This window comes from Lipophrys pholis, assembly GCF_963383615.2.
Source record: "Lipophrys pholis genome assembly, chromosome: 17".
In the NCBI taxonomy this organism is placed as follows: Eukaryota; Metazoa; Chordata; class Actinopteri; order Blenniiformes; family Blenniidae; genus Lipophrys; species Lipophrys pholis.
The window spans coordinates 18,723,911-18,748,958 of record NC_137643.1 but is presented as its reverse complement, the minus strand read 5'-3'; the positions used below and the strand labels follow the sequence as shown (position 1 = coordinate 18,748,958).

The 25,048-nt window shown below is 43.1% G+C and overlaps 2 protein-coding genes across 6 annotated transcripts in view; one reads left to right on the top strand and one right to left on the bottom strand.

Annotated features, from left to right (window-relative positions):
• Positions 1–563: 563 nt before the first annotated feature.
• On the top strand, positions 564–9,315 carry nr1d2b (nuclear receptor subfamily 1, group D, member 2b). The gene is made up of 8 exons (XM_080485540.1): positions 564–925; positions 3,563–3,787; positions 4,529–4,617; positions 5,571–5,715; positions 6,466–7,067; positions 7,142–7,327; positions 7,441–7,651; positions 8,226–9,315. The coding sequence occupies exons 1-8, from the start codon at positions 907–909 to the stop codon at positions 8,420–8,422; spliced, it is 1,674 nt and encodes a 557-aa protein (XP_080341666.1). The 5' UTR covers positions 564–906; the 3' UTR covers positions 8,423–9,315.
• Positions 9,316–17,098: 7,783 nt separating this feature from the next.
• Positions 17,099–25,048, bottom strand: part of thrb (thyroid hormone receptor beta) — a gene marked incomplete at its 5' end in the record, with an annotated part of 103,576 nt that continues 95,626 nt past the window's right edge. For 3 of the 5 annotated variants that reach the window (XM_080485542.1, XM_080485543.1, XM_080485546.1), the window contains 7 exons: positions 17,224–18,847; positions 20,571–20,829; positions 21,170–21,316; positions 21,653–21,739; positions 23,147–23,352; positions 24,340–24,487; positions 24,592–24,692. In XM_080485542.1, the coding sequence (XP_080341668.1) occupies positions 18,606–18,847; positions 20,571–20,829; positions 21,170–21,316; positions 21,653–21,739; positions 23,147–23,352; positions 24,340–24,487; positions 24,592–24,692 (1,190 nt within the window). In that variant the 3' untranslated portion in view covers positions 17,224–18,605. Of the gene's footprint in view, positions 18,848–20,570; positions 20,830–21,169; positions 21,317–21,652; positions 21,740–23,146; positions 23,353–24,339; positions 24,488–24,591; positions 24,693–25,048 lie in introns of all 5 variants that reach the window. The other 2 variants (XM_080485544.1, XM_080485545.1) reach the window with 2 other exon arrangements.

Sequence of the window (25,048 nt, the reverse complement as noted above, 5' to 3'; positions counted from 1 at the left end):
TGGCATGAAATGAGCCCTGGTGTCAGTGACTAGTAGAACCAGGCTGTTTATGCTCATCGGCCTTCTCACTCACTTTTGCATAAAATCGGTCCAGAAAGACAAACTATGCAGTGATTGGACTGAAACATGCTGCAGGTCTTCCGACTGGAGTGGAACTTTTACCATCGTTCGCCTGGTAAAATACCGACAAAAGCCCTTCAGTGATGTTTTAGAAAATGATCTGTATTTCAAACGTCCTGTTGGTTTACGTCTTCTACCACAATGTACCATCGGTGTTGACGACTCAGGGATCCTTACAAACCGTATTGGGGGGGGTTGGTCCAGTGTCTGGGACAATGGGAGAGACTTTTCCAGTCCTGCTTGAGTTTGGGACAGGAGAGCTGTTTTTGTCTGGGGTTTGGGCACAGGGACTGTCTCTGTCTGTCCAGGACAGACTCTGTCTCCGCCTGTCCAGGACAGGGACTCTGTCTGTCTCTGGCTGCTCCTGCAGTGAAAGTATGTCAGTGGGTTACTGACGCTGCAGGCTGAGGGGAGGAGCCCTGGTCAGGGTCACGTGGTCTCTCACACGGACCTGGAGTCGCTCCTCTCCCACAGCAGTCCTCCTCAGCTCGGCGGCCGTGTGGTTCCTCTCTCTCTCTCTGCGGCTCTGAATGGAACCCGGATCCCGGTGACAGCGGCTTATCCCCCCCTCTCTCTCCCAGCCTTTTCACCGGAGGAAGATCCGCCGCTGTTTTTCTCGAGTTCAGCCGGTTTGCTCCGCCGCTTCCTCCACGGTTCTCTCTCATGTTATAGTTTCCGAACCTTGATCAATCAGCGACTTTCCGGTTGCTGAACAACGTTAGACATTAAAAACGGCTCCAGCAGCGAGGTAGCAGCGGAGGACCAGCTTCCCCCGGCAGGAGCACCATGGAGGCGGCTAAAGCTGGTGAGTTTCACCACGGCTACGCGTTTAACTCCAGGGGATTAGCTTTGCGGGATGTTGCTGGTATTTGTGTAGAATAATATAATAATGAAATGGTGTTTTAACGTCATTTCTCCGGGCGTGTCGGGAGTGTTACCGTGCAGACGGTAAAGCGGGGTTGCGGCCGGCGGGGCTGTTGTTGTGTCGCTCCGTGGCTCGCGGCGGCACTGCGGTCCTGCTCACATGGACCCGTCCGCCTAGCCATGTGCGACTGTGTTTACGCCGCGCGTGCGTCCGCGCTGATTGGCCGAGCGCCGCCGTGACGTAAACATTGCATAATTCCCCCCGGCTGCTAGTGTGTGGTCCAGCCGCCGGTACACGTGAGGCAGCGCGCAGTGACCCACTTTATCTATTATTCCTCAAGAAAAGAGCGCGCTGGGGCCACGTGAGGGCGCTCGAGAGGAAGGGACGTGTGGCTTCTCTTGGCTTAAAATGATCTTAAATTGTGCTTTTTGTCAGTTTCATTCATTGTGAAACAAATAAAAAAAAAAAAATCTACATTATAGAACAAAAGGTTTCAAATTCCTGGATGAAATGGAGCATAAAGATAACTTAGAGACTATTCATTTAGTTTTCTATCTTTACACAATACAATCTTTTATTTCCTAACAATTTTTGAATCATCTTAAAATTAAACATGCATTGATCTCTATATATTTATCTGTATTTAAAATGAGGTGATTTGAGAGTTTCCTTTTTCTTTTTTTTAAATTAAAGCTCAGAAATCTCAGAGGCCACATGGACAGTCTTTACTGGACCCTTTCCAATGAGGCTTCATCACCTTCAGATGCAGTCCTTCCTTCCTATCACCTAACTTGTCTATTAAAGATCTGGTCTAGAAACTCATCTTGGTCGGATTAACTCTCGTATGCCTCCAGATTTATGTCTAAAACACGATTGACAAGGGTCTAATTTTAAAAATTCAGAGGTCAGTGATCAGTTTATCTTTTACTGTAATTATTAATATTTCACTGTAATGTCAGCACCTCGGTAAAATCAAGTTTAAAATAATGATGAATAGCCTCACACGGATGGAGTTCAGGGTTGTGTCTTAAAGTCTCAGGAGACAAAAGGCCTGTCTGCCATCAACTGTCACACGGAAACATGTGAATGATTAATCGTCAATTCATTTACTGTATAAGCTTAATTAAGCACTTAAAATTCAACATTATTTTCTCACTGTTGTAAGTTATGTCTGCATTTCTATCCCACGGCACCTGAATGCACCACAGCTGAATCCATAAAATCTGTTGTTTCCCAGTAAAATGAAAAAAAGATGATTTATCACCTTGATCTGGTGCTACAAACGGTTTGCACATTTCCACACAAATAACACAAATCTTCAAATGTTATCACAGTTTCACTACGTAAGGTAACTGAAAATGTATTATTCTCTTGATCTTTTCTGAGCTTTTAACATGAAATGAATACAAGATGTTTTTAAAATGATCTTGCTGTGCACAAGAAGTTTTGATAAAGGGAAGGTGCATGTTTTTTTGTTTTTTAAATGAGTTTTATGAGGGTTTTTTCCCAAAGGAGCATATAAAAATGTCAAAAACAAACTGGAATGTGAATGGGATTGTGTGTGTGTGTGTGTGTGTGTGTGTGTGTGTGTGTGTGTGTGTGTGTGTGTGTGTGTGTGTGTGTGTGTGTGTGTGTGTGTGTGTGTGTGTGTGTGTGTGTGTGTGTGTGTGTGTGTGTGTGTGTGTGTGTGTGTGTGTGTGTGTGTGTGTGTGTGTGTGTGTGTTTTTGTTCTTGTCCTATCGGCCCCCCCACACCCTGCTGGAGCTCTCATTATGTAATGTTGTTACTTAATCTGAAGGGCAGAAATCAGGCCAGTTTGTGTGACATCACCACGCCCGCCGGCCTCTGATTGGCTCAGAGCTGCCGCCCCGCTCTGATTTGCCCTCCTCCAGATGAGCTGGTTGGTGATGCAGACATACATTCCACTGAGGGGTGGGGGGATGCAGGGAGCCATACCACTGCCAGGCTCCCTGCAACCAACGCTACAGCACCACCTACTGACAACTGGGTGTTACTGAGAACCTCAGTTATAAAGGGAGGATTTCAGTTGGGTCAAATCAGACACATAAAATACATTTGAATTAAAATCGGAAACGGTGAATTAGTTTATTTCCATCAAAAAAATTGAACAAATTTAGCTTTTGGGAGTTTTTGCAGCGGTGGTACAAAACCTGGTAATGTGATAAAAGTATGGGTTAGTTTAGTTTTCAGCAACTGTGTCTGGTGAAAATGCAAATAAGCTTGATTTCTACTGCTACAAATGCTTTACATAAACTCAGAGCTTCAGCCATCTGCCGCCCGGCCGAGTCCGGCTGCAATGAAAAATAACTCGATGAAAATAAGAAAAAGGTGGAGAAAAACAGGCGGGATGTGTGGAAAAACAAGAGAAAGGTTAAAAAAAGAGGAAATCACAAAATGGTGGATAAGAAACAAGAACACGGTGGATAATAACAAAAAAACTAGACCAACAGAAAGATTTTAAAATCTTTCCTTTGTATGAAAATAAACTTAAAGATAAGACGGTGAGGTTTTATTCTGCAGACTTTGCTCAGCTGTTTGTCCTCCTCTTGCCTCCAGGTGGCGTAATAGCCTACATCAGCTCGTCCAACTCGGCCTCCAGTCCCGAGTCGTGCCACAGCGACTCGTCCAACGGCAGCTATCAGTCCACCTCGCCGCCCCGCGGCCCCTCCCCCAGCAATGGCCCCTCCCCCAGCCACGGCCCCTCGCTGGGCCGAGCCCAGAACCTTCCGGGGACGCAGAAGGGCGGGCGCTCCTCGTCCACCGCCAAGTCTGGCATCACAAGTAAGACACGAGGAGCTCGGAATGTAAAAATCTAACCATTATTTCCATTTTTGGAAACATTGAAGAATTCTAAAGTGGTGGTAGATTTTATCTGTTTTATATAACATCCGACCACCAGGGGGAGAATGATAGCATGGTAAATACCATCTGGAACCACTTTGAGCCAAGTTTTCAGAAGTTTAATGTTGATGTTTACTTCAGCTAAAAAATAAACAGTAAATTTAAAATCATATGACTGCAAAAGCTTTAACTCCGCCCTCTTATTCTTAGTCTGTGTCTATCATGATACGCTTTAGCATGTAGCATTGTTGATGCGCGTGCCCTGAAACGCTTTAGCATGTGGCATTTAGCGTTGTTGGTGCGCAAGCTTTCAATTGCTTTAGCATGTAGCACGGCTCGGAGTGACGTGCTGCACCTGATTGGACAAACCCGTTACTCGGGGGTCTGTCGGCTCCTGGAGTTCAAACTAAACCAAAGTTTCTCTTTTATTACTAAAACAGTTCAGCCAGAAGTATTTCTGAAAACATCTGAGATCAGAAATCAGCTGCTCAGTTGTTGTATCTGTTTCGGTTCCACTACAGCTAGTTTATAGACGTTTTACCTATAAACGTCAGACCGCCGCTCCCCATGCCTCATTTGCATAAAGCTCAAGGACACGAACCTCCAGCTCTATAATGGAACTTAGTTTACCTCCTAAACTTAATTATTAACTAAATTAATATTTATTTCTGTTTCCCTCAGAAATCAACGGCCTGGTGCTGCTGTGTAAGGTGTGTGGCGACGTGGCATCTGGCTTCCACTACGGAGTGCACGCCTGCGAGGGCTGCAAGGTGAGGGCACGCACGCACACCCGCACCCGCACACACACACACACACACACACACACACACACACACACACACACACACACACACACACACACACACACACACACACACACACACGCACACACACACGGGCAACTGTCGCCATCTGTGCGTCTCCAACTGAGGGAAACTAATTCACTCTCCCCATATTTATATATCTGCCCTCATACTTGTTGATGCGTGGCCTAGTTCACTGTGGGGAACACACACACACACACACACACACACACACACACACACACACACACACACACACACACACACACACACACACACAAAGAGCTATGACTGGTAAGTCATTAAAAAAATCACTCAAATTAGTTGAATTTGACGTTTTCTGGCTGAAAGAGTTAAAACTTTTAATCATGGGTGTCAAACATTTCAGTTCAGCGGCTCCACACCATCTCTTCTCATCTCATCTCATCGTGACTGGTGAAATCGAGGGATGATAATCCTTGAATTTAAACTTTTTTCTTTTTTTTTTTCAAGTTTTTCTTCATTGTTTAAAAAAGGTTTAAAAGAAAGTCCCATGAAATAAGAAAACCAAACAATTCGTACTGCAATTCCGGTATAAAGATACTTCAGTGATACTTTCTGGTGTAAAATACAGTGAAAACAGTTGAGGCTAATAAAAAGATGATTTCATTGGGATTTTGTTCTAATTTGATTGGTTATCTCCGGGACGGATTGGAGCCTCCTGAGCCTGATGTTTGACACCGCTGATCTCAAACCTTTCTGGTGGGTTCTGGCCCGCGGACGGTCTGCTTTAGTTGGTAAAATATGTTGAAAGTCACTGAGTTGCATTTTCTTCTACGACAAAGCCGAAACCCTGGTGATCAGGGATCGCCATGTTGAGCTCCAGGACTTGGTCCCGGAGGACTTTTGTCTCAAGTCTGTTTGTCCGTGTGGACGCGCAGGGTTTCTTCAGGAGGAGCATCCAGCAGAACATCCAGTACAAGAAGTGCCTTAAGAACGACAACTGTCCCATCATGAGGATCAACAGGAACCGCTGCCAGCAGTGCCGCTTCAAGAAATGCCTCCTGGTGGGCATGTCCCGGGACTGTAAGTGTCTGCACTGTTAAATTAAATAAAACTTGGTAAAGGTTATTGTTAAACCTCTAAAATGTCTACAGACATTAGCATGCTAACTAACATCATACTACGGGATCTGGTCTTGCAATACCGGTTTGTGCCACCAGGTGGTGGCGTGTCTTCTACAGTGAAATCTGCTTTATTATTATGATGGATGTGAGCCGATTTCCCCTAAAAGTCCATGAAAGTTATCATTTCTTTTCTTCAATAGCTCTCAAAGCTTACAGAAGTCTTCAGTGCTAATAATCGGTTATTTACCGCTACGTTATCCAGCTAGCTCGGTTAGCTTGTCATCAGCCCACCAGACTGAGATGTTAAAGAAGGAAACGTCATCAAAAAACACAATCAAACTGCTCTGAAACACATGCTGATGTTAATATCATGAAGTAATCCCAAAAAAACACCAATGGAGCTCCAGAATCAGGAGCCTTGAAAGATCCTGAAACGTCCACCTGGACAGGTCCTGAAGGATCCTGAAACGTCCACCTGGACAGGTCCTGAAAGATCCTGAAACGTCCACCTGGACAGGTTCTGAAGGATCCTGAAACGTCCACCTGGACAGGTCCTGAAAGATCCTGAAACGTCCACCTGGACAGGTCCTGAAGGATCCAGGGTCCACTTCCAGCTCTACATTGACTGATTCATTCCTCAGACTGTCCTCTGTGTATAAAGATGGCCGACGCAGTCGGTGCAGTGGTGACTCTTTTCTTGTTTCTCCAGCGGTGCGTTTCGGTCGGATCCCGAAGCGGGAGAAGCAGCGCATGCTGCTGGAGATGCAGAGCGCCATGAACAACATGATGAACAACAGCCAGGCGCCACCGGCCACTGCTGCCCCCCCTCCGCCTGCCAAGGAGGGGGGCACCCACTCCCGCTTCCCATCGTCTTCGCCTAGCCTCTCCGGTCGCTCAGAGCCGGAGCCGGCCGTGTCCATGGACACCAGCCACAGCTCGGCGTCGGACAGCGGCGAGGAGGAGGTGATCGGCTCGGTGACCAGAGCCCACCAGGAGACCTTCATGTACAACCAGGAGCAGAGCGCCCCTCAGGCCCAGGACCCACCGTCCAGCAACAACCAGCAGCAGGACGCCTGGAACCACCACAACAACCTGGTTACCACGGCAACGCACGCCCCGGCCCCCGAGGCAGGTCCCCGGGAACCGGAGCAGAGCAGCCTGAACCGCTGCCCCTTCCGACTGTCCCGAGGCAGTGCCACCAGCCACTGCCCCGCCTACCAGCACGGCGCCTTTGGGGCCCCGTCCACCGATGGACCAACCGGCGGGGGGTACGGGGCGCCGCTGTGGCGAGGGGGCAACCGCATGCACCTGGTAAGACACGTCCCCGCCTCATCAGAATCGGGAATCCGGCGAGTGAGCCAGCCTAACCCGCCGTCTGTCCTCAGGTGTGTCCCATGAACACGTCGCCCCACGTGGACCCCCACAAGTCTGGCCACCAGGTGTGGGAGGAGTTTTCCCACAGCTTCACGCCCGCCGTCAGGGAGGTGGTGGAGTTCGCCAAGAAAATCCCTGGCTTCAGGGACCTGTCGCAACACGACCAGGTCAGCCTGCTGAAGGCCGGCACCTTTGAGGTGAGTAGAACCTCGCAGAACTTTGTAGAACCCTGTAGAACTTCACAGAACCCTAGAGAACCTTCTAGAACGCCGTAGAACCTTCACCAACACGGGCATTCTCTCGTCCCCAGGTGCTGGTGGTGCGCTTCGCCTCGCTGTTCGACGTGGCAGAGCGCTGCGTCACCTTCCTGGGCGGGGCCAAGTACAGCGTGGACAGCCTGCGGGCCATGGGGGCCGGCGACCTGCTGGGCTCCATGCTGGACTTCAGCGAGAAGCTGGCCGGCCTGGGCCTGAGCGAGGAGGAGATGAGCCTGTTCACCGCCGTGGTCCTGGTGTCTGCAGGTCAGCTCGCCGCCGCCTCAACGTCTCGAACCTTTCTGTCCAGTTCAGATCAAAAAGTTGATTGAATAGAAAGATTCTTCACTTTTTGAAACGTTTGGAAAAAGGAATGTCAATTTTCAATACTGGCGCTGCACCAGTATTGGGTCGGTTAAAGTCGTACTCGTTAAAGATCTCCCGATACAACCGGGCGAGTATTGGGTGACGCTGAGAACATGAGCGACGGTCTCGGGATTCTTTAAAAAGAATTGAGACAAACTGACTGTAAACTGTCAACTAGGATCTGCCAATTTATCAGGAGGAGGAAACGTTAAAGCTCATTTAAAACACTGATATCCCAGCATCTCTACTCCACCTTTTATTATTTTAAACCATTATTTATATATGTATATTTTTATAACTATGATAGTAATGTCTGAGGTCGACAGTTTAAATCATCCTTGAAAAAAAAAAAAAAGAGTTGGATTGAGAGGGAAGTGACCATATATGGTCGTGTGCTTTGCGTCACGGCGCCTCACTTGTGTTCCGAGATGTAGGCTGCTCTGTGCTGACCGCCGTCCCCGGCTCTCTCCCGCAGATCGCTCGGGCATCGAGAACGTGAACTCGGTGGAGGCGCTGCAGGAGACGCTGATCCGCGCCCTGCGCAGCCTCATCACCAAGAACCACCCCAACGAGTCGGCCATCTTCACCAAGCTGCTGCTGAAGCTGCCCGACCTGCGCTCCCTCAACAACGTGCACTCGGAGCAGCTGCTCGCCTTCAAGGTGCATTCCTGAAGCCCGGACGATGCGACGGGGCCGGACCACGGGTCCAGCAAAAATGTTCCAGTACTGTACTGCCGGGGGCGTCCCTTCTTAGTGTGTGTTTGTGCATAGCCGCTGTACAAAATCGTTAGAAGCACTTTTTCTCCGTAGGTTATTTTTTTTTTGCATTTACGGTGCAATATGTGACTGCTTACTGATTGAAACTGTGCAGCGGACAGTCGGACACACTTAACTTTATATATTTAGGTTTAGTTTTCCCCCCTCAATGACAAATGAATTTCACTCGGTGCTGCGATTTAAAAAAAATAAAAAAAAATATATAAAAAGGTTGTTATGGATCTGAAATGACTTTGAAATCCAGACAAGCATGATGAATGAATGAAGAAAAAAGCTGCTACGAGTCCCCCGCTTTCAGAAACCGCCGACTTTTTAGTCCACCGTTGTAGGAAGAAGACGTCGTCTCGTGTTTGTGCTTTTACTGTGTTTCTGTCAGTGGGCGGGGCTTATTCTTTTCTTATTTCTTCTGTGGAAAAATCAAAAATGTACCAGATCCTCTGCTTGTGCTCCCGTCAAGACAAGAAGAAGAAATCAAACAAGGACTTTGTCACCAGCAGCTCCAAACCTGCTCCGAAATGTTTTTTTTCTTTCTAATAAAGAAACAAACTGTACAGATGTGAGCTGAAGCCAGTAAAGAGGATACGATTGTAAAGTCTCTGACGTGATTGTATTTGAGTGAGATGAGTGGACGTTTGATATCCAGAGCTTCTGTCGTTGTGTCGCTGACATGTGGTTCTCTCTTCTCTTGTGAAAGGATTGCATAGATTTCTATATAAATATATACAAACTATCATACACATGACTGTATAGAATGAATATATCTATATAAATAAATTTTATAAATGCTCCGGAAGTGTCTTCTTCTTTCATCTGTTCCATCTCTGGTTTGTTGGTGGAAGTGCGCGTGTCTACCAGTGTGACGTCGTCGATCTAAAAGCCTTTCTCGAGCGTTAGGCTAAAGCTAGGCTACGACCTCGATTCAAACCACCAGACTGTTTTTTTTATTTTGAAATGTGGGAGGATGCAAAAGGAAACATACAAACATGAACATATAAACACACAAGAATCTTCTTACTGTGGTGTGAAAGTGCTAACTGCTATGTTAGCATGCTATAACGGTCTAATTATAATTAATGAGAAAAAGTTATGTGTCAAAAACTTTTGTAATTCTGCTTCTCCTTCCCACTAAGCTGGTTTAAATATAAAACTAGTGTTATTATAAATGGCATGCTCTTGGTTTCTATTACTCCAAACTCTTGAGCTAGTAACTTAAGTAGCGCTAGCGTTAGCCAGTGCTCAGGTTTCACAGACGAGTGCGTCATTGTTCTTGAATTTAGGCCCAGTTTAGATGAAAACGAGTGAGTTGTGGTGGAAACGAGGCCCGAGACGTTCAACTGTAGTAGCATTAGCATGTATCCATCAGTGTAGCTGTAGTTCAGTTTAATTTGTGTCCCGTGTGGCAATTTGTGTTGCAGCAAGTGAAAACAAACAACAACAACAAAACACGAATAACCCAATTGCAAACACGTGACATAAAACATCTAAATATCCGAGGGGAAATAGTGTGTGTGGTAATGTGTGTGTTCTCCAGCAGGTGGCGTCATTGCAGCTTCAGCTTTAATACAGTTTTTTTTCCATTTGCTAAGTTTTGTCTAACCAACGACCCACTATGGGCTTAATTATGACGCACTCTCATCTTTAGTATACTTTGCCATCATATTTAAAAAGTTCAAACTGTAGAAAAGTCTTCAGATTGTTCAAATGCACAGAATTGTTTGCAGATACACACATGCTGTTGAAACATTTATTTTTGAAATCGTCCACCAAACAAGCCAGTGGGTGCCTTCCACCGCCGTGCTGAAAATCTGTCAACGAGGTGTTTTCCAGTACACTGGGAGACAAAGTCACATGACGTGTACTGCAGTCAATATTGTACCTGAACTCCTCTAACAGATCTACCTCTACCTCTCACTCTTCCTCCTCCTCTCATTCTCAACCTCCCTCTTCCTCTTCCTCTCTCTGCAATGTTTTTAGTGTGATTCAAGTGTGTTAGCGATTGGAAAAAAAACCTGTAACGTGTGCGTTGTGTGGAGCAGAGCAGCTTTATGATCTGAACTTCATTCACTTTCATTATTCACTGCGTGTGTGGCAGTGTGTGTAGTAATGTGTGTGTAGTAATGTGTGTGTATTCGTGTGTGGTAATGTGTTTGCATTAGTGTGTGGTAATATGTGTGTTAGTCTGTGGTAATGTGTGTGTGCGTGTGGTAATGTGTGTGAGTGTGTGTGCGTGTGTGTGTGTGTGTGTGTGTGTGTGTGTGCATTAGTGTGTGGTAATGTGTGTGTTAGTCTGTGGTAATGTGTGTGTGTGTGTGTGCTCTCCAGCAGGTGGCGTCATTGTGTGGAGCAGAGCAGCTTTATGACCTGAACTTCATTCAGTTTCATTATTTACTCCAAACATAAACAATAAATACAAACATCAAAAGGCCCCTCAGTAGGGAAATGAAGAAGTTATGTAGTTATGTAGTTGAAAATATATCATTAAAAAGTATATTATTGGGAGCTTTTAAGAAAAAAGGAGATTAAGAGTTTTCAAGAGGTTAAAGTATACAATACAATCTAACAAATTTAGATCATGACAGGTTTTTGCAACTGAGGCATTATCTAGAACAAACAATAAAGGACGACACAGAGGGGAATGGACTCAAACTCGGGGGGGAAAACGATGATTTCAAAATGATATGAGGGTATTGAAGACTTAAAGGGCTGTGACACAAGAAAGGTGGGACAGGGAGGGAAATATTGTCATAACTCTGGATGAATCAGAGAGAGATTAACGAGCAGCAGTGGAGAACAACCTGCTCTTTATCTTGGGGGGAATACTTTAGAACACCAGCACAAACGCAGTATCAAAATACAATCTGTTGGAGGCAGTGCGGAGCTGAGAAAGCAGATCATTTCCTCCTGTTCTGGGACTGTCCCTCCATCTGTCCTCCTATTGGCAGGAGCTTAAAAAAAAAAAAAGTATGGACAAGGTGTTAAAGGTTGATCTTCCACTCATGTTTCAGGTTTTGTATTTCAGAAAATTGGATCTATATATCTTTACAATTATGCGAATAGAGAGTAAAAAGGTTGAAGACAGAGGTTCCTAATGGTTGATCTCATACATGACATATATATGATGGAAAAGTTAACTTGTTCTGTGAAACTGGAGGAGGATACGTTAAAAAAAAAAAGAAGAAGAAGGAAAAACTGGATCGAGTATATTAAACAAATTAGATTAGACTTTAGCTGATGTGTATATTGTGTAAAACCCCCTAATTCAAAGTTAATTTATTTAACTTTTTCTGCGGCACCGATAACATAATTTGTTCATTAAGCCAAGAGTTTGGCACAATATCATAGACATACTTTATTCATGTACAAGTATGGAATTTTTGTTTCGATTGTTTTCCATGATGTATGTGAGAGTGGTGAAGCATTTCATACGTATGAATAGGAGTGTGCATGACATATTAGTTTGAAAAAAATTAAATAAATCCATTGTGTACCAGTTGTTTGCAGAATGTTTGTTAAAAAGTTCAATTAAAAAAAAATTAAAATACACACACACCTACACACACGCACACACAAACAAAATTAAATTAAATAAATGTGCACATAATAAAGAAAAAACTGAAACATATGAAATCAACACTTAATTGTAAATAAATAAAAAAAAAAGCACCAGATGAAATTCTCTCAATCCGTCTTTATTCTTACGGGCCGATTCACATTCGGTGCAAACATCCGATATTAGCATCAAAATAAATCCTCTGGACGTCCTGCAGGCTGGTTTTGGAACTGCTGCCCGGAGCCGGGCAGAAGTTCAGTAAGAACCACAGCAACATATTATTATTATCATTATTATTTCTTCTTTTTGGATCAGAATCTTCTGGTCGTTCACTCTGCTGCCACAGATCCACTCCTTCGCTCTCTCACACTCAGCTCTTTATTCCCATGTTTTTTTTATTTCCGGATGTGTTGATGAGTTTGAACAAGAAGACACTGAAACACACAAGGAGGGAAAACAGAACCCGGGTGTTCGGACGACTTTGGTCGCCACTCGTGATCGTGTCATTATTCTTAACTACTGCCAAACTAATTACATTTGTATGTGATTTGTTGTTGTTTTTTGCATCCGGCTTAGTATTTTCTTTTCTTTTTTTTCTTTTTTTCCAGAGAAACGATTGATTTATTTTTTGACACTATGCAAAAACAATATATTCCTACTCCGCTAACGACGTCTGTAAAAAAAAAAAAAAAATCTGCAGTCTGAAAATATACAACCTTTTTCCTTTGTACGGTAAAATAGCTTTTCTATGGTTATTGGTTTGTAACTGAGTAACCTTTAGGAGTAACAACTCGCGGGAGAGAGAAGCGCGAAACAGTGGGCAGTGTTCGGGCGGCGGCCATGTTTACATGCTAGCTCGCGTTTCACTGGGAACACGTTTTTAACGTACGAGGACAAAATTATGTTCATCAGCTAACACTTGAAGTTGACTGCCAGAAAAACTATATTTTTACTCGTAACCACGTTGCTAACGATTCACTTATTTAACGTCAATAACAAGTTTGATCTACTTTGGTCGGGTTTTCATGCAGGAATTTAGCTAGGTCAGTTATACGTGTTCATTCCGTCACAAGTTTGTTAAAAGTCAAATTTTTTTCTTTATTCTTTGCTTGTTGTTTGTTGATCTTAGATTGGGTTGGACGTCCTGATCGGAAAGGTCAGAGGTCACAGACCTTTATGACTTGAAAGGTTTCCCACCAAATTAAAATTTGGAGCCACAAAACACGATAATTATACAAACTGAAGAAGAAAATAAAACATCTGTAAGAGAGTTTGCATTCATGAAATATCAACAGCACAATCTATATATATTTTATTATAATTAAAAAATATATATATAATTTAAGATTTTTTTTTTCCGGCTTTAGTCATCTTATGCATCGTGGCTACTTCAGCTGTTTCCTATTTTTTTTAGCTCTGAGTTTCCAAATGTAGGAGCAGTGCTCGCTGAACTACCACTTTAGTTGTTTTTTTCATCTTGTTTTCCTTTTTTTCTTCTAAAAAAAAACCTATACTACAATTTAGTTTGACCATTTTCTGGGGGATTATTTTGTAAATTTTTTGCAATCGCGCTATTTAATTCTACGTTGAATATATGCATATAAATAATCCAGATCATTTTATGTTCATTAATAAACGCGTATCTGATGTTTTCTAATTCATATTTTCTTCTTGTGACTCTACCGTTTCACTGTATTTTGCGGCAGGATGTTTCATTAAAAGTGTACTTTATAGTGAGATTGTAATCATTTTCAGTACCAATTGCGACTTTGCAAAATCATAGACCGTTTCATCACGTTAACTGTACGCCACAACAAAGTAAAACTTAAGTGTAGCTTTAAAGGTTATTGTTGCAATATTTTACCACTCCAGCCCACTCAAGATGAAACTGGACTGACTGTGGCTTCTGAAGTTACATTTTATTTACTATAGATCATATACATGTGTATACTGTATATATATGTATATATATATATATATATATTATATACAGCTTCAGTTATGTGATTTTAAATAAGTTTGTTTCTTCCATATCATATTTGATGTTTGGTCCCCCAATTTATCACGTCACAATGTAGTATTTAGTTGTCCACAATGCATTAGAATGCACCATTTATGCACTATATATTATATGATGCCCAAATGCTTAGGTTCTAAGGTACCAAATAGTAATTTATTAGAACAATGAGTTTACACAGTGAGACATGACTCGGCACTCACTCATCTTCTACATCAGAGATGGTTGATCTTCTCCCAAACCGGTGGTGGAGGTGTAACTCTTCATTAATGTATTGATTTATGTCAAAATTAAGTCCACAGTACACCCCATCCTTCCTTTGTTGAACTGGCATCGAGAGTTAACCACACTGTTAAAATCTTACCGGTGGTCTGTAGGCGCGCTAACCTTAACGTCAAGATAAGTTAACCGCGTTTTGAACAACAAGATAGCAGTGCTGGTAAAGTTAACCGTCGGTTAAATGTATTTAACGACTGGTTAAAAGGCAACCCAGTTTTCAACAACCAGGCCCTGAACTATTTTAAGTCATTTTAGTTTGAATTATTTAATGAAAGTGTGCCATGTAGCAATTTAAGCTATTTCAGCTGTCGTTTGACTTTTGTCTGACTTAGTGATTTCAGCCATTTTAAGTTTCATAAAGTATTTGAGCAGTTTTAGTTATTTCAGTTGCTTCAGACGATTAAGTGATTTTAGCCATTTTTTTTTTACACTTTTAACTGATTTATTCAGCCACTTTATAGCATTGATTGGTTTCTAAAATGTTAAAAAATTTTGAGCCATTTTACCCTATTAAGCAGATTTAGCGATTCGTTTCAGCTCCTTTGGCCATTTTAGCTTGTGTACCTTTTCTTAAAACTGTTTTAGGAGTTTAGGCCTTTCACAGTTACTGTTTGTTCTTTTACATGTTTCTTTTTTAGCATTGATATTGCTGATACTGATATTTTTAGGTTTTCTGTGTTGAGCGTGGTGAATTTTGTGCTTTTTGAAAGAAACTGAAAATAACTGAATCTTCCACAGGCCCAGAAGGATAAAGAGGCTGATGTCAAATGACAACTGGGGAAAAATAAAAAACTAGTCAGACTATAAACCAACCTAAAGAAAAGCAGCATAACGGATCGTTTTTATTTGTCCATTTTAGGTACATTTCTTGACCAGGCAAATGCGCTTGCTGACATGTTGGTTTTTTTTAAGGGGTTGTTTTTCTACGGGGAAGCGAGCGTAAACACGGCCGTCCTCCTGTTCCTGCGTTTCCTCCGTCCGGCTTCATCTCTCCCTCTGATTGTCTGTGCATTTTAAAGTCAGTTCAGTCTGCGAGGTGAGTGTGTGAGGTCCGGTTCATTCAGAAACACTGCAGCATCTCTATTGCTTCCATGAACAAAAATCAGAAAGACGAGAAGAGAAGCGTCGGCGGCGAGAAGAAGTGTGAAGCTGAGGAGAGCGAGATACACGGACGACCGTCACGATGCGACGCCACTGAAGGACGCGGAGGGAGGGAGCGGCTACGGCTCTGTCTCGTTTGGATTCGCCGGCTCGGTCACAGTGGCGGGTCGGAACCCAGGGTGGTGGGGGAGGGGGGGGGGGGGGGGATGGGTGGGGCGCCGGGCCACCGTCCAGCTAGCATCGCCACCATAGCACCATGACGCAACCGCCTCAACAAGCAGTCGACCCGACGGAACCCGGAGAACGACGGAGCAAGGAGTTCAGGCGAAGCGGCGAACGGAAACACAAGTCGGAGGGAAGACAGCGTGCGAGCGGCATGCTAGCATTGGGGAGTGGGCGGGGCATTCGTTTCGATTTGGCACGACATGTGACACACACACACACACACACACGCACACACACACACAAAGTTACTCTATGATTGTCGTTTCCTGACATCAGTGCCGTTAATGTGCTTTTTGTTTGTCCTGACCGATCAACCCTCGTCCTCTTTTCTTTATCATAATTTTTTCGTTAATGCTACTGCTGCATTCCTTTCACTGTCGGCGGTTTGTAGGATCCTTTCTATCATCCGGCTGGTAAATATAAAGGCGACAAACGTGGACACAATCACCCAATCCGGAGATCTTTGTAAACGCTGCGACAGAATATTCACCAAGACGGAGTATTGGGAATATTTTACAACACATTCATCAAAATTGTAATTATCACGTCGAAAGTATGAACGCAAAATGTAAAAACTTTGTTGTGAAAAAAACAGACGAAAAAAAGATATTCTACTGGCAAGCAAGGAAAGAAGAATAAATTGAAAAATCTAAAATACTGAAAAACTAAATAATTCTATAAAAGCTTGGAATGTGAAGAAAAGTGTCACAATTTAGTAAAATGAAAGTTTAAATGCTAAGAAATAAGTTTTGAAATTGTTCGAAAAAAAGAAAATACATATGAGGAAAAAGTAAAATGGTCACAAAAGAGAGGCTGATTTTTCAAAATAAAATCAAATAAGATCTTGAGAAAACTCGACATTTTCACAATACAATAAAAGTACTGAGAAATGGGAAAATGTCTAGGAAAATTCTAAAAAGAAGCAAAAAAAATCACGACAAAGTCCGAATATCGGAAATAAATGGCAAAATATTAAGAATTAAGAAAAAACATAACATTACGAGTGTATTTATTTCAGAATAAATGTAAAGCTAAAATATGAGAATAAAGATGACATGTTGCTCTTAATTCATATATATATATATATATATATATATATATATATATATATATATATATATATATATACAGAGAGAGAGAGAGAGGAGATGAAACAAGATGAAAATTGCATTTTCAAAATAAAAGCAACGTAGCAACATTAAAAAGTGGTGTAGATTAAAGTTTAGAGAAATAAATTCAAGGTGAACAAAATTAGGAAAAACCTTTTAAGACTACTACCTTTCCTTTTTACTTAAGATACTTTTATTTATTTATTTTTGGCTTAGAAAAAAAATCTAGATTTAAAAAAAAAGAAAAAGAAACAAATGTCCCAAAATGTGATAAATTAAATTTCCACCAAGATGTAAAAATATATCATTTTATTATTACAAATGACAAAGAATACAGAACATTTTAAAAGACAATTTTAAAAAAAAGAATATTTGTGGTGGTTTCGCTCTGGGAGAATAAAATTTTTTTTTTTTTACATCGAATTATTGTGAGTTCTAGTTCATATAATTTTAACTTGGTTGTGTATTATTGCTTTTTTGTTGTATTTGCACTTTGGATCTTTTAACAGGAAATTATCAGATGAATTTCCCCTCATAAGTAGATCATTTTCAGTTTTTCACTTATGTTCTTCAATGTCAACATTATAGGAGGCAAAGTTCCTCCTCTATAAAATAAAGATTGTAAAGTCAAAGTTACAATAATTTTTCTTTTTAGATTTTTACATCACAGACTTCCTGATAGAATTCCATTAAAATCACTTATGCAGATGATGCTCTGGTTAAATGACCACATTTTAAAATACATAAATTAGCCTTTTTGCAAATTTTGTAAAAAAAACATTCCCTTTCCAACTGACAAAAATATTGTTTTCTCAATCTTGTGCACCGTCATGAATATTCTGTCGCAGCACAACAGTCAATGTTACCGTATTCAACGAGGCGTGCTAGCCCATTAGCATGCCATGTTAGCATTCCCGTGAAAAAAACGTAGCTGCTTGCCACAAAAGGCGAGAATTGTGCGTACTTCTGCTCGGAAAACGAAGTCGTGTTCATTTCGGGGATTCCATGAGACGAACTGCAAAGTCAAACAGTAAATGTCGCCTAGTGTTAGCGTTGCGCGCGTCGCAACGTAGCCGCGGCGCAAACGGCATGGTGATGTCACTAAACTTTGAATTCCTTGCGATTGGAAACACTGATTTCTTTTTTTTTTTTTAATATATCCCGGAACATTCGGTTCTACTCCCCAAAAAAAAGAAAATGTGTGAGGGTCCACGGGCTAGTGGGTTAGCGTTGGCGAGTAGCAGATCAGGTCACAGTACGGCGGAGATGGGAGGGGGGGTTCGGAGGGGCTAACGGATCGCTAACACTGTCTTATCATGTGCATGAGGTGAGCAGCCACTGAGTTCTCAACATAAAGGATGGAAAGATCGGTAAGATCACCAAACTGTACAATCATCAAGACAAAATAACCTAGAGTAAAATCCGAGGTGAGAGATTATATCCACGACAACAAAACAGAGAAATAAAACCAGTAAAAACAACAACAACAAAAACAAAACAAAAAAGGCTATTCACATGTACCCGCACTGTGAGGAATGGTTCCATCCAAGACTAGACCGGAGAGCTAAACTATGGAATGAAGTGACACGCAGTAGTGCTTTTACAAAGTTCCTTTGTGACGGGTCTCCTGCTGGTTCCACCCGAGACCACCAGGGTGCCCAGGCGCTGACACACACACGCACACGCACTCGCGCACTCGCGCACACGCACACGCACACACACACACACACACACACACACACACACACACACACACACACACACACACACACACACACACACACACACACACACAGGTCAGTCCTCGAAGACCTCCAGGAAGAGCGGAGGGAACAGCTCGTTGGGACACTCCAGTTTCATGTGCAGGAAGCGGCTGGCGTGACACGCCCCGATCATCCGCAGGTCCGTCACCTTCATCAGCAGCTTGGGCCAGAAGTGCGCCACCTTGTGTTTGCGGTAGTTGATGTAATGTTCAAAGGCCAGGAGGAACTCCTCCTGGCAGCGCTCGATCCGCTCCACGCTGCTCAGGCCCGGCCGATCTGGGGACAAAAACATCGGGTCGGTCAGTTTTGTGGGAGTAGCCTGTCGCACGAACACCAGCAGCTGTTTACAATGGTTCGGATCTGGCTTCTCGTTTCCATAGCAACTGAGTTCACCGTCACTGAAAAGAGGAAAATCTGTGTGTGTGTGTGTTGTTAATCCTGTGACCAAGATTAGCATTAGCTAATATCTAGCATTAGCAGCCTTAAATAAACATGAGTTTATGTCTGTGTCATGGTAGATTATCTCAGATTATAGAGCATCTCCCTCTTCTAACATCCAGATTATAGAGCATCTTCCTCCTGAAACATCCAGATAACAGGACGTTCCTGGATGTTCCTCCACCAACATCTAGATTATAGAGTATTTTCCTCCTTTAACATTCAGATTATAGAGCATCTTCCTCCTCTAACATTCAGATTATCGAACATCTTCCTGCAATAGCGTTCAGATTATAGAGCATCTTCCGCTAACATCCAAATTATTGAGCATCTTCCTCCTCTAACATCCAGATTATAGAACATCTTCCTGCAATAATATTCAGATTATAGAGCATCTTCCCCCAATAACATTCCAATTATAGAGCATCTTTCTCCAATAACATCCAAATTATAGAGCATCTTCCTCCTCTAACATCCGAATTATAGAGCATCTTCCTCCTCTAACATCCAGATTATAGAGCATCTTCCTCCACTAACTGATGTCAACTGCAACACTACAATAATACAGCACATGATTACAATTAAAAGTATCACAAATTACTCTTTCAAGTAACCAGTTACTTGTTATTTACAACTTATATCCTATGTATAATTAGCAAATGCCGGGACTTTTCTCAGTTGTAATCAGATCAGATCAGATCAGATCAGATCACTTAGCGAGTGTCTGTTTACAACTGAGAAAAGTCAAGCGCTTGTTCTGATCCTGGAGCGGATTTGGTGTTAAAGATCATGACTTTGTGACTTGATGAGGTCGTCCACAAACATGACTGAGTGTGAACCTTAATCCCCACGTGTGTGTTGTGTTATTGCTCACAGTATTGATTGGAGGCCGAGGAGGAGGCAGACGGGGGTGGAGGATAAGCCCACCACGCCACAGTATTGAGATCTAATGACTCCCACTCAGAGAAATTTGGCTGGTCTCACTCCTGCCTGGTCAAACGCTAACGTCAAGAGATTTGGGACGAGGATGGACACTTGGAAAAATAGTCACATGTGAGATTTCCCGCCAAATTCTTCTCTCTGAAAAACGTTTTTTATTCAGGCACTTTAGTCCCGGCCTTTGTGGAGATTGTAGAGAGAAGCTGTGATTAGATGAATGTATCAATGTGTGCTCAGAACATGGTGAGAACATGATGAGCACATCTGGAGAAAATGGTGAGAACATGTGGAGAACATGCCGAGAACATCTGGAGAAAATGATACCATGATCAGAACAACTGGAGAAAAAGGTGAGAACATGGTAAAAACATGGTGAGAACATCTGAAGAAAATGGTGAGAACATCTGGAGAAAATGGTGAGAACATGATGAGAAAAGCATGAGAACATAATGAGAGCAGGGTGAGAACATGATGAGAACATCTGGAGAAAATGGTGAGAACATGATGAGATGTTGAGCTCACTGGATGAGAGTTGGAATAGAACAGGATGTGAACATGATGACAACATGAGAACATCTGTAGAAAATGGTGAGAACATAATGAGAACACGTGTTGAGCGTACCAGATGAGAGCAGGATGACGGCCTGCAGCAGAGCCACCTCCGAATCGTCCAGGTTGAAAGACGACAGCGACATGCCCAAATCAAAGATGGCGTCCGACACCACACCCAGGCCGCCATTCTTCAGCTGACCCCGGGTCACCGCCATCTCCCCGTTCAACGTGAGGGTCTCGCTCTCCGGGTCGTAGCGGACCGCCGCGCGCAGAGACATGATCTCCATGCAGCAACCTTTCAACAGGATGATCTGGTCTTCACAAGGCAGCTGCAGGCAGAGGAACGGGTTAGCTCCAGGCTAGCGAACAAAACGCTAACCAGCACACACTGTGAACGCTCTAAACTCGGAATTGAAATATTCCCAACTGGCATCTTTCCATTTCAATGCAGCATCAATAAATCTTTACAAATGAACACAAAACGATATTAAAATCGAAAAAGTTTCCATTAGCATGTTGGACGGCTAGCTGAGCAATCATAATGAACTAGTGAATACATTTATTAAATCTGGTTTCAGCTGGTTTCTGAGAACAAATGGACAAAATGAATCAAACTATATGACTGAATTGATTTATATATTGTTATAAAACAGGTTTCCGGGCTCTTACCTCACAAAACATAGGCAGTTTTTTGGCAAAGTCCACCACTCTGGTTATGGCAGGGGTGATTATTTTTGTAAACTGACTGAAGGCTTCTAAATCCACTTTGTTTCCTTCAGGCGCACTGACCATGGACGCTTGACCAATTTCCTCAGGCTGGGGACACAGGAAGTGAGGTGGGGTCAGAGGTCAAACAGACACTAATATTTCTTTGTGTGCAATCAGCTCTAACTCGACTGGAATCATTCTTAATTTTCAGACAAAAAAAGTATTGCTTGTGTAATTTCCCAGTTTATCTCATGGTTTTTGTTGAATACAGGACATTTTTTTAGTTGGTCTCAATGTACCATCTTGTGGTACAAACTGGTATTCCAGCCTAATCTGGATTTCTCTTAAACTTTCTGATCACTATTTCTTGATTTTATTTGGCAAAACTAATAAAATACTGAAAAAACCAACAAATTAATCACATAATTAATTTAAGCATCTTACCTTAGCTTCTTTCACCCCCGCTGCACTCTGGTCAGAAGTATAGAATAAATTACATGTTATTTCATTAAGAAGCATTGCTTCCTCGACCTGTTGGATAATCAACAGGAATCGTGAAGTTTCAATGTAGAACCCGTCAACTAAAAAGAAAACAAGTTAAAACTGAAGACAGATGAAAGAGTGCAGATAGAAGAAACAGGTGAGCAGACATCAGGCTTGAGTTTCTGTGGCCAGAGTCGGACGCAACCTGATGCACAACGAGGCATCCAACGAGACGACCAATGAGACAACCAACGAGACAATCAACGAGACGACCAACGAGGCATCCAACTAGATGCCCAACGAGGCGTCCAATGAGACATCCAACGAGATGACTAACGAGACTTAGACGACCAACGAGGCATCCAACAAGACGCCCAACGAGGCGGCCAATGAGAAGTCTAACGAGATGACAAACGAGACAACAAACAAGACAAACAATGAGAAGACCAACGAGATGTCCAACGACACGACCAACAACATGCCCAACGAGACGTCAAACAAGACATCCAATGAGACGACCAAGGAGACTTCCAATGAGACGACCAAAGAGAGGGCCAACGAGACGTCCAATGAGGCATCCATCAAGACGTCAAACGAGATGTCCGACGAGGAAGTCTAACATGACGCCAACACAACCTCAGCACGATGCCAAGACATCGCGAACATGATGTCCAACATGACGCCAACACGACACGAAGACATGCTTCGATTCTGCAAAAATCGCGATCAAGTGAAAAAAAGGTGAGTACGGAGGGGTAAATTAACTTTCCTTGTTTGCTTGCTGATCGAGTGACTCATTGAATTCCATTCGCATCTCGAGACACGACGGGACAAAGTCGCGCAGTTTTCATCGAGCTTCCGATTCGGACCACAGAAACCCAACATCAAGTCAACAGCTGACAGACTTTCAATCTGGACATGGCGATTAGACTTGAACAGAAAGAAAAGCCAAATTAGTTGAAACAAAATAAAGAAGTGAAGTGAGGCGTGAAATCAAAGCTGCGAAAGGAAGAAGAGAATGAGAAGAAATCAAAAAAATCAGAGGCAGGTTAATTAGCATTAGCAAGTTTAGGATCATAGCTTTGGCGCGAGACGCAGAGAGCGAGAGAGACAGAGAGAGACAAAAAGAGAGAGACAGAGAGAGAGAGAGAGGGAGTCAAAGAGTGAGAGGTTTCTGATATAAACTAGTGCTGCTGCGTGGAGGAACACACTTTTGTCCTTCGTCCAGCTAATTCTCCCCATTCTACAAGGAGATACAAAAACACATGGACATATTAACACAGGGAACAGTGGATCCGTGGGCGGGGGGGGGGTGGGGTGGGGGGCTGGGGGTGGAGGGGGAGGGGAGAGAGAAAGGGAGGGAGGGGGTCGAGGCTCGAGGGGTAATCGATACAATGGAGGCTGTGGAGGGAGGAGGGGCAGACAGAAGGAGAGGCGGGAGGAGGCACATCTCACCAGGAACTTCCTCTTCTGCTTCCAGTGGTTCCCCTGTGCGTTGGTGGCCATGTGGGCCTCCGTCACCATGCGGATCAGATCCCACTCCTCCTGGGTGGGCTCCAGCCGGTCCCATACTGTCTTCTGGAGCTCCTCCTTCCGTCGACGCTCCCGGTTCTCCTCTATCAGCTTCCTCTTGGCCAGCCTCTTACTGTCATCCAGCACCACTGGAGAGGTGGAGAAGAAGAAAAAGAAAAAGAAAAAGAAGAAGAAGAAGAAGAATTAAAACATCTTAAAGATTAAAAAGAAACCTCCAACTGAATCTCACGTATAAAATTCAAAGCTCCAATTTAGTTACATTGGTACATACCATCTGTGGCCACTAGATGTTTCAGTGTGACCACAGAACGCCGCTTCCGTACCATAGAACAACCTCCATTACTACTGTGTTTGACTGACAGCAAGAAAAATGTCTCGAGAGTAAAGACAGAAAACAGAACGCGAGCAGCCGAAAGAGTTCGGCGTCTGTGAGAAACTTCTGAGGGACTGGAGAGAAGCAAAGTACCGTGATGAAGACAACGACGACGGCTAATCGAGGGTTAAAAGCTGAGGAACAAATTCACAGAAGGTTCCGGCAATAGTAATATGGACGTGTGCAGCGAATCCAGTTCTTTCTATCCAATAGTTACTGTACAAGATTGGAGTGCTCAGGGATTTCTATTAATTTCTCTGAAATGGTTGACAGAGTCAAAATCAAAGCTCAATATGTGGAAACTGTTGGTTGTTCTTGGATTAACATCCAAGGTAGTAATATTTGCTCAGATAATTTATTTATTCTCAGTTCAGAAAGCACAGGACGAAATAGTGAAAGTTCCGATATGACTCTATTTGATCTTTTGGGACTTGAGACAGTGGCTTTGTATAAGTGGTCGTCTCATTAAGTGCAGACAGGGTTCTACCGGTAACAGATTCAGGTCAGTGTTTTTGAGAGAAAACAGTAGAAGGTTTTGACGGATTGTTATAAAAAAACCCAAGGGCTCTCGAAGTGCAACCCTTCCAAACCTCTTTCAATCCTCAATTTCAAGGTTTCTCACATACAAAACGAGAAAGACAGACGGACACGAGACTAAGAGGAACTCTAACCACATCTCATGTCCGCTTCTCTAAAGACAATACCAAGAAAAACCACCGGAGACAGAATAATTCGGACTTACAGTCTGTCGCCATCCCCACTGCGATGCACTTTTTGAAGCGACATTCCTGGCACTGGTTTCTGGTCACTTTGTCGATGACACATTTCCCGTCGTACTTACAAGCGTAGGTCGGATTGAGATTCTTCTGGATGGTCCTCCTGAAGAATCCCTGTTGGGACAAAACTCTCACATCATCATCATCGTCGAAGGCGAGCGACGGCGCTTCCATTCGGGCGGTGGCGCGTCCGTCCGAGCTGCCGCTAACCTTCCTACCTTGCAACCTTCGCAGGTGATGCAGCGATAGTGGTAGCCCGTGGCTTTGTCCCCGCACACTACACATAACTCATCCTTGTCCAAGTAACTCGGTATGTACCCTGCAAACAAAGACACGGAGCAATGATGCACAGGTCAGTGGAAAAACGGCAATCACCGGACAGGAAGTCAGAGGAACTCCCAAGTAATTCAAAGAAGGTAGAAAACAGTCAAAGTAACAATCAGAGTGAAGGAGACACTTTGAGGAGAAAGTGTAAAAACTTGATAGAAAGCGGGAGACTAAAAACATAAACAGAACTTCAAAATAAAGTTAAACTGTCAATATTAAAGTTGACTCTTTCAGAATAAAGCCAAGACATTGAGAATAAACCAATCCCAAAAAGACGAAATGTGTACAGAAACATTGTGGTAAATTTATTGAAATAAAATGGAAATGCTAAGCTTCAAAATAAAACCT